At 30.3% G+C, this 18,042-nt stretch overlaps 3 protein-coding genes across 8 annotated transcripts in view; 1 reads left to right on the top strand and 2 right to left on the bottom strand.

Moving 5' to 3' along the window:
* The window catches only part of LOC106683771 (zinc finger autosomal protein), a 24,617-nt gene extending 16,994 nt beyond the window's left edge, over positions 1 to 7,623 (bottom strand). The window contains exons 1-7 of one of the 5 annotated variants that reach the window (XM_024360081.2): positions 5,666 to 5,796; positions 5,357 to 5,522; positions 4,748 to 4,807; positions 3,372 to 3,416; positions 2,625 to 2,672; positions 495 to 545; positions 230 to 277 (exon numbers count right to left, since the gene is read on the bottom strand). In XM_024360081.2, coding sequence (XP_024215849.1) covers positions 230 to 277; positions 495 to 545; positions 2,625 to 2,672; positions 3,372 to 3,416; positions 4,748 to 4,772 — 217 coding nt within the window. In that variant the 5' untranslated portion in view covers positions 4,773 to 4,807; positions 5,357 to 5,522; positions 5,666 to 5,796. Of the gene's footprint in view, positions 1 to 229; positions 278 to 494; positions 546 to 2,624; positions 2,673 to 3,371; positions 3,417 to 4,747; positions 4,808 to 5,356; positions 5,639 to 5,665; positions 5,797 to 6,630; positions 6,743 to 7,422 lie in introns of those variants that run through there. The other 4 variants (XM_067052899.1, XM_014425448.3, XM_024360082.2 and 1 more) reach the window with 4 other exon arrangements.
* On the top strand, positions 6,666 to 8,126 carry LOC106683773 (uncharacterized protein C1orf131 homolog). Its single transcript, XM_014425455.3, has 2 exons — positions 6,666 to 7,225; positions 8,002 to 8,126. Exons 1-2 carry the CDS (start codon positions 6,782 to 6,784, stop codon positions 8,026 to 8,028), a joined length of 471 nt encoding a protein of 156 aa, XP_014280941.1. The 5' UTR covers positions 6,666 to 6,781; the 3' UTR covers positions 8,029 to 8,126.
* An 8,844-nt stretch (positions 8,127 to 16,970) lies between these two features.
* The window catches only part of LOC106683767 (zinc finger X-chromosomal protein), a 3,873-nt gene continuing 2,801 nt past the window's right edge, over positions 16,971 to 18,042 (bottom strand). The window contains exons 4-5 of one of the 2 annotated variants that reach the window (XM_067052897.1): positions 17,615 to 17,728; positions 16,971 to 17,474 (exon numbers count right to left, since the gene is read on the bottom strand). In XM_067052897.1, the coding sequence (XP_066908998.1) occupies positions 17,410 to 17,474; positions 17,615 to 17,728 (179 nt within the window). In that variant the 3' untranslated portion in view covers positions 16,971 to 17,409. Of the gene's footprint in view, positions 17,729 to 18,042 lie in introns of both variants that reach the window. The other variant, XM_014425443.3, reaches the window with a different exon arrangement.

Raw genomic sequence — 18,042 nt, 5'->3', positions numbered from 1 at the left:
TTTTTTGACCGCACCCGGACCATATTCCTTTCATCTTTACACACGGTCAATCAATAATCTTCCAGCAAACAAAATTCCCTAACTGGTAGACATCCCATTCATTCCCTAACTGGTAGACATCCCATTCATTTCTAACTGGTAGACATCCCATTCATTCCTAACTGGTAGACATCCCATTCATTCCTAACTGGTAGACATCCCATTCATATGAATTAAATAATTTTCTCACCATAATATATCACCTGCTCCTCCTCTTCCTTGATTCCAATTGTGGGAACTGCAACATAATTCAATAATTATTAAATATAAAGAAACAATTTTTGTTGCAACATTCATCCCTAAATTAGCAATAGTAATTATAGACAGTGATGATATATGACAAAGTGCTTAATCCTTCAGAATGAAGGGGATATCAAATGTTCAGATGAACAAACAGATCATGGTAAAAATAAATTAAACAACAGAATGATAAAACATAATAAAATCTTTCTCACCTTCATCTGGAACAAGCATCTCGTTTTCTAGTTTCACATGAACCAGCCTACCTGGTAATATATAAATAATATTTAAAACAACACAATAAAAGGAAACGTTTCATTACACAATAACAAAATTAAGTACTTTTTATTAGATTTTTAACACTTTGACTCCAGGAGCTCCCTTGGGAAAACAACTTAAAAACACAATGGCTTTTCTTGTTGATATTTTCTTTTCTTTAAATTTAAATAAGCATTATATACTTTTTAAAATATAATATTACGTACAAAATCAGCTGATGCATGAATGATTTGAGGGTTTTTTAAACTTGATTACTGAATAAGGACTCTAGAAAGTTATTGTAAAACACCATATTTTCTATAAAACATTTAGACAATCTAAAAAAAATTTTAAACGTGTAAAAAATGTTATAGAAAGTGTGTAAAACAAAAGAATACATAAGTAAATAAATTTATATACTTAGAAAAATAAATGTGATAACAAAAATTGAAGCAGCGTAAAAATCCTAAAAGATGGCAAAACCCACTAAGATCTTGGTTGGTGGAAGCTAGGACAGTACTAGACACAGTTCGGAAAAATTAAAGTTGAAAGGGAGGTGCTAGAACTCTTGCCACTACTCCAAATGCAAGCTAGAAAAATGATCTATCTTGATGACAATGTGTCATCAACCACGATCAAAGTGTTAAAACCAACACAAGTTTGACCTAAAGGTGGCCACTAACAATCACTCCATGACAAATAGAATATTTATCAGTATGAATTACTGTGTGGATATTTTGGAGTGATGCGGGGCAATTGGAATTCCATAGGTTCCAACAGTTTTTCAGGCAGTGCTATACCATTAATAAAAATTGTTGCTCAATAATAATTAGAATTAATGTTATTGATAGTATAATGGATATTACAAATGTAATAATACAAATAACTTATAATTGTTTTTTTTTTTAAATATTGATAATATTAAAAGAAGTGTAAATATTGAAAGTATTTAAAATACTTCGGATATAGAAATCCGAATATCACAATTATTTTTAATATTATCAAATCTACGAATTTTCTGAAGATTACTTCAACAACTTCTGAACTCAGCCTTAAAAAAGCCGATGATGCCAAAAACTTCAATTTATAAAAAATTTCAGTTACCATTTTATACAACTGAACGCTTCAATTTTAAAAATTTACTTTTTTTAGAGATTAAGTTTACATTGTAGAAGCTCTACCTACTTAATTACTGTCCATTCTCAAGAGTTGTATCAATCTGCACATTGAAATAATTGTTGACTGAAAATATTAAAACATATATGTTACTCATGATCTTTAATCATAATCTGTTGATAAAAATGGAAGCGAGTGATTGTCTATGGTATCCTAAAATTATCTTCACATCAAGCAATCCAATCACTCTACATTAGGCATGGAGCGGAGTGATCATCAATGGCCACATTCAAACTGTATTATGCCAGCCTTCGAGATAGGAACTGACAGCAGAGAAAGGAATATAGTCCAACACCAGCCGCAGAGCTTCTACTGAACAAATACCTAAATTTAATAAGAAAATTTTATCTGTATAAAGAATGGAAACAATTATTTTAGTTACACGCCAGCATGAGACAACATACTGTATAACAAAACAGATGACACATGGTTTCCTTTTAATATATTATATGCTATTATTTATTTTGATAGGTAAAATGAATTTAATTCTTTGGAGAAGTTTGTTGGGGGGTGCAGTCAGCAAAGAACAACATAAATAAACAAAACCATATTTATTTATTTTATGCCGACGGTTTGACCTGAGTTTCAGGTCTTCAGGGGTTATGGCATAGAAGATAGACCTGCAACTCATGATGCAACACAGTTGCAGGCCTGCCCTCTACGCCATAACCCCTGATGAAGACCTGAAACTCAGCATGTCCTGAAGACCTCAAATGTCGGCATAAAATAAATAAATATGGTTTTGTTTATTTATGTTGTTCTTAGCTGACCGCACCCCCCCCCCACCCCCCGACAAACTTCTCCAATCATTAATTTACGGTCAACTATCTACACCTCATTATGAATTTAATTCTTATATTCTGTGGTAGGATTAAAAATGAAATAGTTCATCATAATAATATTTTCCTCACCATAATCAATATTCTGTCTCCCCTCTTCTTTGACATCAATTGTGGAAACTGTAACAAATAAAAATTATATATAAATTTAAAATTTCAACCAACTTTTGCTGATGATTTCATGCCTTAATATTATGGTTAAGATAATTTTCAACTGAGTTAACCCATTTGAATCAAACAAGTGCTTTTTGTTCTTATCACTAAAAATTTTTTTTTTGTTTATTGAATTTAAATGAAAATGTTTCAAAATATGAAAAATAAAAGCAATATTGCATAAATAAGAATTTTTACTTCATTATGATTAACAATAATAAGAGGAATAGAATCTAATTATTTTGCACAACATGATAATATTTGAAATGGTCAAGGCATAATGGCAATTATCACACTCATAAAATGTTTCTTTTCTTGTTTTTTCTGATAAAATAGCAGTTGAGCCATTCTCTGAAACATTGTCTTTCCATCATCATTCTTTAATCATGTTCTGCTCATGATGGTTTCCAGGACAATATTAAACAGGAGTGTGGTTAATGAGTCACCCTGCTAAAGGCCCGACTAAACTGCAAAGGCATCGCCAAACCTTCCCTTCCTCTTAACTCTATAGACAGTACCCACCATGGTAGCCATTGTTAAATATATCAACTTTGCTGGTATGCCCAACTCATGCATAGCACTATAAATGAATAATAAATGCTATCAAAAACATTTTTATAAATAAACCAAGCCTACTGAAAGGTTAATAAGAAAACTAGTACTCACCTTCATCTGGGATCAGCAGTTCTTGTTTCAGGAGAGTAAGCCCACCTAACAGCATAAAAATAATCATTAAAATAAGCCAAGAAAAGAAAATATTGCATTACACATGCCACAAAATTAACGTTGTTTACCCTTTTCAGGATTAAATGAAGAACCTTTAGTCACTACGTATATGCCTTAGGTTATACCTTCAGATATTGTAAGAGAAAGTAATAGCATACGTAATATATAACATCCAAACAATACGGTCTAGTTAAAAATGTTTGAGAAAAACGTTGATAATTAAATCATTTAGATAAAAAAAACAAGGCTATATATAACATGTACAATTATTATTAGTTCCAACTTAATGTAATAGATAACACATATATAGGGCCTCAGCAGTTTAAAGCCACGGATGTTTAAAAACTTTTAATATTTTAAACAATAAAATTGACAATTTCGTAGTTAATCGTAACAGTGGAGTCCCAATAACCCTAAAGTCCATTCAATCCGAATTGGTAATTAATATATATTTTTTAGATTTAAATAGAACTGCTTAATTCAATAAGTATACAAAGTATATTTTTTAAAATTTCAAGATAAACGATCTAATCAACAAATAATTCAGTATTTTACTGAACTATGATGGTTTGAAAAATCTTATAAGTTTGTAAGATAAAGTTTATTTGTCAAAGTGAATACCCTTCCCTTGTAGCCGAATAAAACCCATCCCTCAGGTAGAATGTTAATAAAAAGTAATAATAATACTACAATTTTGCATTATCCAAAACAGGTCTGTCCCAATCATTTTGGATAATCATGACTGCATACAAACATATAAAATAATTCTGAATTTGAACTGTTGACCAACTATTGCCATAGCATTTTTTTCCTTATTTCATACTTTAAATAATTAGCTTATGGTTCTCAATAAAAAAATAATGGTATAATTACAGTTTTTTACAGGATCAATAAATTCATCACACACAAGAAACTAAAAACTGAAATGATCCTTTCTTGTGGATTACTTGCAATAAACATTAATAAGCGAATGTGTTAGCAAAAACTTTTTAATACACTATACAAAATAACTCACATGAGAAAAACTTTACTTTTCATCCTGCTTTTTCTCAAGTATATACTTAAAGGGTTAATATAGAATATTTTCAATAATTCCATCAATATCATTACAACCATTTTAGGCCAACAGTTAAAGAAAAGTTAGATATTTAAATAACAGAAATAGATGTAATTTAATTTATTTTTAACACCACCATTCTGAATAGTATGAATCAGGTTAGGTATAGTGTCAGGTTGTGGAGCACAAGTTTCAGCTTAGCTTAAAGGATTCTATAAAACTTTGTAACATTAGAAAGGTTTTAGAAATAAAAACTTACATGAATACTTAGTTTCGTCAGCCATTTCTTTTGTTACAGGAACAGTACAATAAGATAAACCTGAAAAATTGAATAACATATACAATGAATAAGTGACGAATAATATAACTACAATAAAAGTGAACTTATTACAATTGGGATCTTAAGATCAACAGTCAATAGCTACTAATTAATGTTTACTAAGCTAATATGAAAAAAAGTCTCTTTACATAAATGATTCACTGCAGAATTTGGTTGGAATGCTCTCAACTGTTTACTTCTAGATTTTAACAGCCGATATCCAGTAACTTTTAATAAACATTTTAATAAATTATAACTAAAAACTTACTTTATTAAAATATATAATACTCAAAAGTGAGGAACAAGATAAGTTCTATAAGACCTAATACAAAATAATTTAAATGTTTTAACAATTCAGTATAAGAACAAATAATCACATTAAGATCAAAAATTTACAACAAACATACAATGTTTTTGATACTTATATTTATTCTATGTAGGACATTTCGGGAATACTGTGTCCCCCTCTTCAGCATAATATAATTCTCTATAAGTTATTGACCTTTATGCAATTATAATGTTTAAAAACTTTTGTTTTGTTCTAATTACCTTTTTGTATTCCAATCTGGGATTTGAGTCCAATTAAAGGCTTTCTGTCATAAAGTGTAGTTTTTAAACTAATTCGGAAATATTACAAAAATTTAAAGCTAGCACCTTTTAACTTATCAGGACAGAGCAATAGTCAGCCATACAGCAAAGACAAGAAATAATCATTCTATATACAATCAAATAAGTGATAAAAAGATTAATAATAGATGAAGTAGTGAATAAAAAGAACAGACATAACTTCCAAATGGTGAAATTTAAAAAAAAAAAATCTAATTATGGGATATCTTTTCCAGTTAAATGCCAACTTACAATGATTCAGAAATAAATTTCAACAAATAGAACAGAAACTTTGAATTGGCTGACAACGATTATTGACTGGGGTTAGGACACCGCTATTAATCGAATTATCGATATTTTTTCCTGTGATATGAGATATTCAATAACTGCATATTTCATCCTTATTGGTTTTTCTAAACACAAAAAAAATCAATACAAAGTAAATTTAGTAATAATTTTTTATTTAGAAAGTGCACAAATATATTGTGTTAATGAGCAAAGAAGAAAATCATTAGTAGATTCCTCTCTTATAATACTTTAAATATAATTATTTTAGACAACATAAAAGAATTCACTAAATACCAATAATAGCTAGTAATATTCTATTCTAATACCGATGTCATCAATATCCAACGTATCGACATTTCAACAATTAAATATTTGGTAACCAACACGAGAGTAGGCTCCAAATTACAACTTTTTTTTTTATTGTAGGAAGATAGTACAGGTGGCGTTCAATAAAGGTACAAAATAGTAAATAAACTATTTAATGTTAACCAAGGTTTCCCTCCACTTTGCAGGGCTGATCAACTTAATGAAAAAAGACTGAAAAAAAGTCTTTAACCTTGTTTTAGGTTAATCAGCCCTGACGAAGCCCTGAAAAGTGTGTCTAAACGTTAGTTAACACTAAATATCTTTTCTACAATTTTGTACCTTTATTGACCGCCACCCGAACTATCTTCCTACAATCTATTCCATACGGTCAACTATCTTCTTCCAGTAACACTTTTAATACCCTTTCCTTATAAGTATATTTTAAACTATATCAGCAAAAGTTTGTATTTTGTATAAATTACTAACGACTTAGTACACGCCTAGACACAGATAATATCTGCTAAGTCGCTGTGATATCAACTGGAATAAACACCATTTCGGTACAACATTTCAAAGTACATTTTTTTCTAAATTATAATCTCGTTCACTTTAAGGAACCGTACCTTTAGACTGGTTCCTCAAGGAACGACTCATTTCTAGAAACTACTCACAGACCAAAAGTAACCTTATCAGGAAGGTTATAGCCCTTTGTTGATTTGTTTAGTTCACATGTTGATGTTTGTATATTATCTGTTTTTGTATGTTTAATGAAAAATGGATCCATTCTTTGTACCTACCAGATCATCTGTTGGTAAAAGTAGTGATCATCAGTTAGTTACTTTCAATAGCTACCAGCGTTCTATGCCTAGTAAAAACAATGAAATACAAAAACAAGAATCTTCTCAAAGCATAGAAATGAAAAAAACGAGATTTGAAATTTACAAATTCGCTCAGAAGGCACTGCATGGAGAAGAGAGGAATAAAAACAAAATACAGTTAGCAATTAAATTAGGAGCCAAGCCTCCCAAAAATACTTACAAAAACTACAAGAATCTTAAAGAAGAAATTAAAAAAGAACTGGAGGAAGCTGAAAAGAAGAAAGAACTGTACAATATTTCAGTCAAGCATAGGGTATCTATGCACAAGTCTAAGTTAAACAAAGGGGCTTTGAAGAGAAAACGGAAGATTGGTAGTGGTATACTGAATATGTATGGAAAAGTAAGTTGATCATATTTATACATTCACAGTATTGTAACAAGATTTTTGCATAAATGTTATTGTTGTGCAGCAGATCATTTTTGCTATATCAATTGAAAAAATATGTATCCTAATAAAACGGATAGTCAAAATTTTTTGTATTGTTCTCTCAGAGCATGTTTAGAGTTAGATAGATAAAATGGCCTGCCAATAATTACATCTAGCATTCATGCGCAATCCCCTCTCATTTTTTCCCTTAATGCAGTGTGAAATCATATGGACTTGTAAAACATAGTTTGCAAACGTGCTCCGCTGTTAAATCCCTCACACACACTCTTCTCCCATGTGTGACTTTGTACTTGAGACAGTTTTCATGGGCATTGATGTACTAAAAATATAAAAAAAAAAATTGAATTTGTTCAAAAACACATCCGACAGCTGGGACTAATTTAATGAGTGGTGTTCTGGCATGACCCATGGGTGTGAGTAATTAGACTTACCATTTGTGTAAGGAGTATTCAAAATGTAGTGGCCTGGACATAATAACTTGGTTTAGTACATTTTGATATTGAGTTGGCATGCATTTGTGTTGATTTCAATTTTGGGTTTTTCAACAAAGGTTCTTATTTATCCCCTTTTCAACACCTGTTCAATCAATTACGATACTTTTTGGAACTTAACCACCAACTGAAATCATTGTGATGTGTACTCCTCAAATAATTATTGTGCTGATATTATTAAATTTAGTATGTTATTTATAATTAAACTTAATCTACAATTAAAGATTTATTTTTCAGGTAACGAAGAAAGTCAAAGCGAAATGAGCTGAATTACAATACACATTGGTTCATTATTATTTTTCTTACTTCTATTGTATAAAAGTGTATTGTGTAAATATAAGATTTTTATTCTTGTAACTAAATGTGTATTTTTTTCATTACCTTTATTTACCTTTAATGTGTAGGTCAAAAATATTAATTTTACTGGGTGTTAATTTAAAGTTTTGCATTGTTCCCAAACTTTGTTAAAACTGATTATTAAATTTATATTGTATTTTATTATTTCTTTTCATAACAAATAGTGATAAAATGATATTTTTACAAAAAATTTCCCTCACTTAAAGTATGCAACTCCGATTTTTAGTTTTCGAGATATTTTAATTCAAATGTTAAAAAACTCGTTATTATTCCATTTTCAGTATTATCTTTTTAACTTTTTAGCATCAAAATACAATTTTAAATTATAGCTCATTACAAAGAGGAGCTATAAGCATTCTCTCTTATAGCTGGAACTAATAGAAAATATTAGTTTCAGAATTATAATAAAGATTAGAATAGAACAGCTATTTCCTATGTCAATTCTAGCAAAAAAAATTTTATATTGTAACAGGAGAGTAGAAATTTACAGGAGCTCAATCAATGAAGCCACCACTCCCTAGCAGAGTTGGGAAAAAATTAACTGCAGTTGAAAGTAATAGCTAAAGTTGCCATGGATAAGATAATTATTTATCAATGGTTCTTTCATAAATAAGTGTTGTTTCTAAAGCAATTTTTACCCAACTCTGATGCCGGGAATGTTGAGCTACTGTAATATAAAAAATTTTCTGCTAGAATTGACCAGTGTTCCCTGCCCTCCACACCACTTCCACTTCATCTCGCAACACAAAATAAATTTACTCCCATATAATTTTTTTTTTCTTGAGTTGTAGAACATGAATAAATAAAAAGATTCATATGATATGAATAATCCCTGATGTATCTTATATAACTGATCCTATTACTATAAACAAAATAAAACATTTGTTATATATATTTTCAAGAATCAATTTTCACCCTTTATTCACTTCATTTTTTTTATTTGAACAACATTTCAGGCTCCTCTGCCCATTATCATGAGTGCACTGAAAATTTTTAGACAACATAAAATAATTCATTAAATACCAATAATAACTAGTAATATATGTATATATAGTTGACCGTAAAAATTGATATATAAGAAGATGGTCAGGGTTGCGGTCAAAAGTGAAACGAAAATTTCTAATACTGATGTCATAGGTATTATTTCCATCAATGACCAATCGTATCGACAATTTACGTAACAACATTTCAGGCTCCTCTGCCCATTATTCAGTTCTTAGTAGTAATAAGTGGACATTTGTCATTTAAGATAAAAATCATTTTTATATATTTTCAAAAGAATACAAGTATTAATTTTTTTTTTTATTTTACTAACCAGCTTACTTTTTTATCTTTCATTATTATTGTTTTAAAACAATGTTTGCCTTTTTCAAATTTACTTCCCTCCTTTTGTCCACTTATCCAAATTTCAGTGCACTCATGATAATGGGCAGAGGAGCCTGAAACGTTGTTCAAATAAAAAAATGAAGTGAATAAAGGGTGAAAATTGATTCCTGAAAATAAATATAACAAATGTTTTATTTTGTAATAGGATCAGTTATATAAGATAAATTAGGGATTATTCATACCATATGAATCTTTTTATTTATTCATTTGTTTATTGTTCTTGTTTTGAAATGAAACTTCTTCGCCAATGTTCTACAGAGTTGGGTAAAAATTGCCTTGGAAACAACAATTATTCATGAATGAACCATTGATAAATAATTATCCTATCCATGGCTTTCAACTGCAGCTAATTTTTTCCCAACTCTGCCAGGCAGTGGTGGCCTCATTGATTGAGCTCCTGTAAATTTCTACTCTCCTGTTACAATATAAATTTTTTTTGCTAGAATTGACATAGGAAATAGCTGTTCTATTCTAATCTGTATTATAATTCTAAAAACTAATATTTTCTATTAGTTCCAGCTATAAGAGAGAATGCTTATAGCTCCTCTTTGTAATGAGCTATAATTTAAAATTGTATTTTGATTCTAATAAGTTAAAAAGATAATATATACTGGAGCCTGAAACGTTGTTCAAATATAAAAAAGAATAAAGTGTGAAAATTGATTCCTGAAAATAAATATAATAAAGTTTAAGCAAATAAACCCTTTGGAACTTAGTTGTAGCAAAGCAAATACATGTAAACGAATACGCTGTGCTTGTTTAGTTGTAGCAAAGCAAATACATGTAAACGAATACGCTGTGCTTGTTTAGTTGTAGCAAAGCAAATACATGTAAACGAATACGCTGTGCTTGTTTAGTTGTAGCAAAGCAAATAATTATTTATATTTAAAATATAACATGTTTTAGGCTCCAAATCAATAAATCTTTAGATTCCTAGGTGTTGCAAATTTCGTTGACAGAGAGTGTTTATATATATATATTTATTAAACATTTTTTCCCTGTCATTTAATGATATATATTTTTGAGGCATTCTTCAGGTTCAGCCAATAATAAAACAACTATATTGAGGTGGCATTTCATGACTTAAGTGTTCACATAGTTTTGCCTATAATGATCAACAGTGAAGGGACTATATACAAGAACAAGAAGCTATAATTTTTCTAAAAAATTTGTCATCCTCTTTTTAAGTTTTCAAATATACAAATACTTATAACACATTGTCATCCTTAACGTATTTATAACATTTTCTAAAACCATTTGTTGTCACCCTCTTTCACGCTTTCCTCTTTTAAATATTTTCTACTTTTTATTTTTTTACCCACTTGTAACGTTTCCTCCCAATACTTCATAATGTATTTTTTAATTTGAGTCTCGCTCCTTGATCTTACTTAGCTGTTTTATCTTCTACCAACAAGTTCGTTTTATGTTTTATTCTCTTTTTCCCCTTCTTTTACCTCTCTCTCCTCTATTTTTTTCTTAATTTCCCTTACCCACATTATTAGTTATGTTCACTATATATTATATTGTTTTTTTCTATTAACTTCTTTTGTCTAACTTAACCTCATATTTTGTTTCTTTATTCTAATATTATGGTTACATATTTCATAAATTACACATATTTTCTTTCTTTAAATTTTATTTTTTCTTTTCACAATTTTAATTTTTAAATTATTAATAAACTAATATATTGTAATAATTTTTAAAATTTTATTTAAAATAAAATAAAAAGAATTTTAATCGTTTTTAAACTATTTTCTAATATAAAAGATACTTTGGATTCAAATTAATAACTTTACTACTTAATGTATAATATAATTTTATTATATAAAAAGACTCTTAATCTCAGGGCGGGTTGCTAGGCAATCAGAAACAGGCATTTACTATAATTACAATTAATTAAATTAAAATCTATTTTACACATGTATCTATTATTATGCATACAAAACTAACCAAGTTCACGATCTTCTTTCGTTGATTCCTGGTATCTTCTTTGTTCTTAATGTTATTGTCCTAGAGTCCAAAATAGCTTCCTACTCTTGCTGGACAGAAATTCATGAGGACCTCCTCATCCTGGAGACATCCTTTCACCTGCCCGTCCAAACAACCAACGAATCTCAAAAACTAAAACTTGCCTCGAAGTTCCATGTAAACATACATTATTGCACAACAGTTAGGGACTTTTGCAAATGATTTACTTTCTGAATATTATTCTGTAGCACTATTTCTTGATTTCTATTTTTCCTTTAATTTACTGTATTTTCAATTATGAGAGGAAGAGTTAAAATAGTTTTTATGATATTTGAATCTGCTCAACATGGCCTTGATTCAACGGATTTGATCGCTGAAGAATACGTACCGCCATCTTGGTTTTGTTTTGAATCACGAAGTTATTATAAACAATAAAAATTGGTTAGCTTGCTTTTTGGATAAACAAAACAAATGAATATTAAAATGATACATAAAATAAAACATATTAAAAACCCTTAATACAACAAAATATACTATTTACTCAAAAAGAGCATATTACAATATTCATATTCTTTTGCATTATATAACTTAAAATTTCTATTTTATTTCCGTAATTATGTTATTTTTACTTACCTTATCAATTACCTATATACATGTTATTTTCCACTTCTTTCATCACTTTAATTTTATTCTGAACAATTATTTACTTTATGTTATTCTGTTTATATTTTCTTTTTTATATTTTGTATTCATTAGTTGTTAACTTGTTCTTTCTTTTTAGTCCTGATGAAGGCTAGAAATTCTGGCCGAAACGTTGGCACAATTAAATAAGTTATTACTACTTATTTGTGTTATATTTTGACCACATTCCCCAACCATCAACTATCTCTCATCATTAAGAAGTTATAAGAATCAGGTTATGAACAAAAACTCAGTGCTGGGAGATACAAAATTTAAATTAATTTTAAATATAAGAAGATAGTCAGGGTTGCGGTCAAAAAAAGAACAAATAGTTTAAAACTATTTTTAATGTCCTATTAAATTTATTTTACTCCAATTTACATAAGATACAACCAACAACACTAAAAATAAATAGATAAACTTTTTAAAACATGAAGTCTGTCAGCCACTGGAGCAAATTTACCCAAAGAATGCTCCAAGGGTATGCCAGGAGTGCTGCAAGTGAATGCAACTTTCACAAAATACAATAAAAAAAGAAAAATTAAAACAAAAATAGAAAATATACAGCATTTTAGCATTTACTTTACACTGTTTTCTTGTTTTCCTACTAATTCAATTACTCTAAAACTAATTGGGCTGACATTGTCAATTTTTTTTATCAACAAGGAAATAACGCAGAATTATTTCATCCCAAGAAGTGTGCAGTGGCAAGAAAAGTTTGGGAACTGCTGTGCAAAAAAAAAAAACCTTTCTCCATTCCACCCTTACCTAGGTTATCTCCAAACCTTGTACAAGTTAGTGATATTTACTAAAGTTATGTAGAACACCCTATTATAAAACAACTGTATATAATGTCTTTATTTATTAATATTAATTTGTATTCTGAACATTTTAGTGTTTAATAATTAGTAAAGGGATAGAAGATTCATCCTCAGCTGCCTGAATACATAAGGTCCTCCAAAAAGACCGGAACAATGGTCTTTACACACTGAAAGAGTTATTAAAAACCCACTTTCCTCAATGCACCTTTGTAAATGAAGAGGTTGAGCCTAAAAGGGAAAGGAAATACCCATGGCCAAACACAAGAGTCCAGAAAGTGGCAAAAAAAATATTCACCACAGACAGAATAACATGGGCTATAAGCACCTTTAAACCATATTAAGCATCTTAGGGATGGAATAATTCCTGCCCATCTGATACAAGGGAAAGGAAAGCTTGTTAAAGCACTGGGTAGAATATTCACGGCAAGTTATGCAATGGGATATATCCCAAAGCTATGGACAGAGAATAAAGTCATTTTTATCCCAAAATTTGGCAAGCCTAAGGATGACCCAAAGGCGTATAGACCATAAGTCTCTCTTCAGTAATATTAAAGACAATGGAAAAGGTAATGGATGTATACATAAGGGGTTTAATAATTCGAAATTCCCCACTAAATCCATATCAGTTTGCCTATCAAACGGGAAAATCAACAATTTCAGCGCTCTAGATAATAAAGAAATACCACGGTGTGCATTCATGGATACAGAGAGTGCATTTGATAATACCTCACATCAAACAATAGGTAAGGCTACCAAGAGGAAAGGAGCTAGTGAAGCAACTGTCTCTTGGATAAATGAAAAGCTAATAAACAGAAGCATTATAGCAAAGATAGGAGAAACAGAGTTGAAGATAAAAACAGCTAAAGGATGTCCACAGGGGGGAGTTCTTTATCCCCTCTTGTGGACTATGGTGGTAGACTGTTTCGTATATAAACTAACAAACGAAGGATTTGAAACTATAGGTTATGCAGATGATCTGGCTATAATAATAGGCAACTTTGATAAAGCCTTGACTTTGGAATTGGTGCCAAGAACAAGGATTGAGCATAAATCCAACCAAAACCACCATTGTTCCCTTTACGAGGAAGAGGATTCTTAATGTAGAATATTGCAAACTGGGAGGAGTACAGATCAATACCACTAAAGAGGTGAAGTACTTAGAATTAAGCGGAATCCCTATATAAACAGAGCATAGGAAAAGCTAGAGCTTCCCTATGGCCATGTAAAAGTTTATTTGGAAAAAAATGGGGAATTAAACCCAAAATGGCGGAATGGTTATACACAAGGGTTATAAGACCCATGATAACCTACACATCGGCAATTTGGTGGCCGTAAAAACAGGAAAAACCTCACAAATAAAATTGGAAAAGGTACAAAGAATGGCGTGAGTAGGTGTGACAGGAGCAATCAGAACATGCCCTACAGCAGCTATGGAGGCTGAACTCCACTACACATCTGGATACAAAAAGAAGCCATAATGAGTGCCTTAAGTATAGATCGTGACTGGAATTATAAACCAGGAAACTATCAAGGACGCTTAAAGATCCTAAATAAGATTAAGGGTAAAGAATGGATGAGCTTACTAAGTGACCATTTACCCAGAAGGCTTGATTTTGAAAAAAAACTTCAAAGTATGTCTTCCAGACAAAGATATGTGGAGGAAAGGAGGTCTTAAATTTGAGAAGGGCGTATTGGTCTGTATACAGATGGATCAGTTAAAGAAGGAAAAGCAGAGGCTGTGGTTGTAAAACCAAATTGCAAAAGAACCCTAACATCGGGAATATACCTAACTGTCTTCCAAACTGAAATACACGCAATAGAAATAGCAGCATTAGAAAACAATCCAAAAGGAAAAAACATATATGTAATATCGGACAGCCAGGCTGCTTTAAAGGCAATAATGTCCTATACTACGAAATCAGGGCTAGTCTGGAATTGCCTGGAAAAACTAAAGGAATTAGCTAAAGGCAATAAACTGACATTGACGTGGACCCCAGGACACGAGGGGATAGAAGGAAACGAGATGGCAGATACCCTAGCTAGGAAGGGCTCAGAAATTATGCTTATTGGCCTTGAGCCATATTGAAACATATCTGGAAGTGCAATCAGAAAGGTGGTTGACTCCTGACAACATACTGGACACTGAAAAACCAGGTATGAAGCAATCCAAGCTCTTCATTGGAATATCAGAGGAAAATGCAAAATTTTATTTTAACCTTACTAGAAATGAACTAAGGATGATAACAGGACTCCTCACGGATCACTGCCCCTTAAAATATCATCTTAAGAAGATGAGGCTGGTGGAGGATTCCACCTGTCGTCTATGTATGGAAGACGAAGAAAAGGCACAGCACATTCTGTGTGAATGTGAAGCCCTTGCCTTCCGAAGATTACAATATTTGGAACAGGACAGAATGGAACCTGAAGTCATTTCTAGATCAAACCTAAAAGAATTATTGAGCTTTATAAGAAGCATAGGATTCATATGGGATATCTAGTGGAAAGAGGGCTAACTCACAAAAGATCCTCAGTGTAGTAATAATAATAATAAGCGAAAAATACGATACAACTATTAAAGCTGGGGAACCTCCACTTCTCTGGCCACTCTAGGGCTCTAGCATTTACCTGCTTGATCTATATATTTCCATGCAGTTCTGATATTTTTTTTTTTTTTCCATTTTCACTAAAACCAATGTGGAATACCAGTTTAATAATTCCAAAATAATTTTAAAGAAAAGAATTTTTAAAATTCGCCACTGTAATTACTATACTGTTTTAGAATTTTTTTCTCTTATTAAGAGAAAAATTGCGAATAAATATCTTATCGAAAAATTTATCATTCTAAACAATGATCTTATCAATTAAAACAATTACGAACATATCAAACCATAAGATATATCTTTTTCTTTACATCGGCAAACTTAATTTTACTGAAAATTCTTACAACTCAAACAAAGCAAACAGAAATAAATAGTGTACTCTGAATCAAAAGAATCTGGGAAAATGTGCAGAACTAATAAAACTATAAGACAATCAAATATAAAATTATGTTTAGTTCTTATCTTCGTTACAGTTGTTCCGATTTAGCTGAAAATTTTCACAGAAGCTCCTTCTAGGTTGCTTTGACTGAACTAAAAAAATACCGGGTATGCCTACTCACACAACTTTCAATTGAAACTCTCTACAGGTTATTTATTTTCTTCAAATTTTGAAAAAATATATAAATAAATATCACTCAAAATTTAACATAAAAAATGGCATTCTCATTTTCCCTATTTTAGCATTGACTGTTTTAGGACCAGGGTTCTAGTATAATATGTGTGTATTTTAATTGTAATTGAATAATTTAATTGGTAAACCCTCAGGTAATAATTCACACATTTGACATTTCAAAAATTTTATCAGTGTACTTTCCCACAACAGTTTACCTGGAATTTTCTCAAATTTCCTGGGTTTCCAGGTCTAGATAATCCTGGATACTCTCACAAAATAAAGGTTTCATCGCTACATCCCTTTTTTTGATTCTCCTAATTGGTTACTAACAGACAGGAAACTAAATAGTCGGGTTTTATCAAAAATGTAATTTTAGGAAAATATTTGTAGTTCTACTATTTATTCTAAGGTATTTGTACCTATAATAAATTCAAAGAATTATTTGTTTATTCTTTTACATCTTATTTGCTGAAAGTGTGAAACAGACAATAGTTGTGGATAATCTGAACAAATTTAAATATTCAATAATTATTAAAAAAAAAAAAACAGCCAATAGGCTACAATCTCATAATCCACGAAAAATAAATAAACAATAATAATGATTACTAGTACTAATTATATAGTAAGAAAAAAATTATGAATAATAATTTACGAATCGAAAATCGGACACTTAAATCAGGAGAAAATCAATAAGTAAATTCTACTATTTTTGGTGTGCCTCATAAAGAGGTACATTTAGCCTTAAAAAGTAGTGTAGAATTACAATTAGGTCACAAAATATCATCTTAATATATTGTTTTATTGTTCACTATTATCAAGAATACATATGTGCGTGTGTTGTACAAATAAAAATATATTATAACATTTCTAATACTGATCACTTTGAACTACACTTTATAAGATCCCATCTTTGTGATGAATCCCTTTTTTATTCTTGATATGTAACATTTTTATAATCACAGTGAGGACATTGATGAGGCATCTCTCCTGTATGACTGACTATTATATGTCTTTTTTATTCTTGAGCTTTAACACATTTAAAGTCACAATGAGGACATTGATGAGGCTTCTTACTTGTATGATGGCCTAGATGTTTTTTCAATATGAGAGTTTGTAGCTTAACAGACTGAAAATACAGTGAGTACATGGAGGAGGCCTTTCATCTGTATGGAGGACCATTATATGATATTTCATATTCTTAGAATGAACAGTCTTATAATCACAACGAGAGCACTGATAAGGCTTCGCAACAGCATGACAGGCCATTATATGTTTTTCCAATGTCTGAGATGTAACAGATTTAAATATACAATTAGGACATTGATGAGGTTTCTGAACTATATGACAGGCCTTAATATGTCTTTTTAGAGTTTGAAGCTTAATAGACTTGTAATTACAGTGAAAACATCGATGAGGCTTCTCACCTGTATGATCGGCCATGATATGTTTTTTCAATGAATTTTTTGATGAAAAACGTTTAAAATCACAATGAGGGCATTGATGGAACTTCTCACGTTCATCGCAAGTATCCTTTGTATCTATAATCAATAAATTATCATTCTAAAAAACAATATAAAACTGAAGTAAATTAAATATATTCATTAGTTTAATATTTTTTTTGAAAATATTGATACTTTCTTAAAATATTTCAACATTTCCTAATAAAAATCACAAATAGGTACTTAATCGTTAATAAGGCACATTAAAAAGTATAGTAAAATCAGGACATTTAATGTAAAATAATATGATTTTTCATATTTTCATGTAGTATTGTTTTATAATCACAGTGAGGACATTGATTAAGTCTATCACAACTGTCCTTGACACCTAAAAGCAATAGATTATCAAAATA

This window comes from Halyomorpha halys, unplaced genomic scaffold (assembly GCF_000696795.3).
Source record: "Halyomorpha halys isolate HHAL.00 unplaced genomic scaffold, Hhal_1.1 Scaffold516.1, whole genome shotgun sequence".
Classification (NCBI taxonomy): Eukaryota; Metazoa; Arthropoda; class Insecta; order Hemiptera; family Pentatomidae; genus Halyomorpha; species Halyomorpha halys.
The sequence above is the reverse complement of the archived record's forward strand: the minus strand, read 5'-3'. Positions and strand labels throughout refer to the sequence as shown.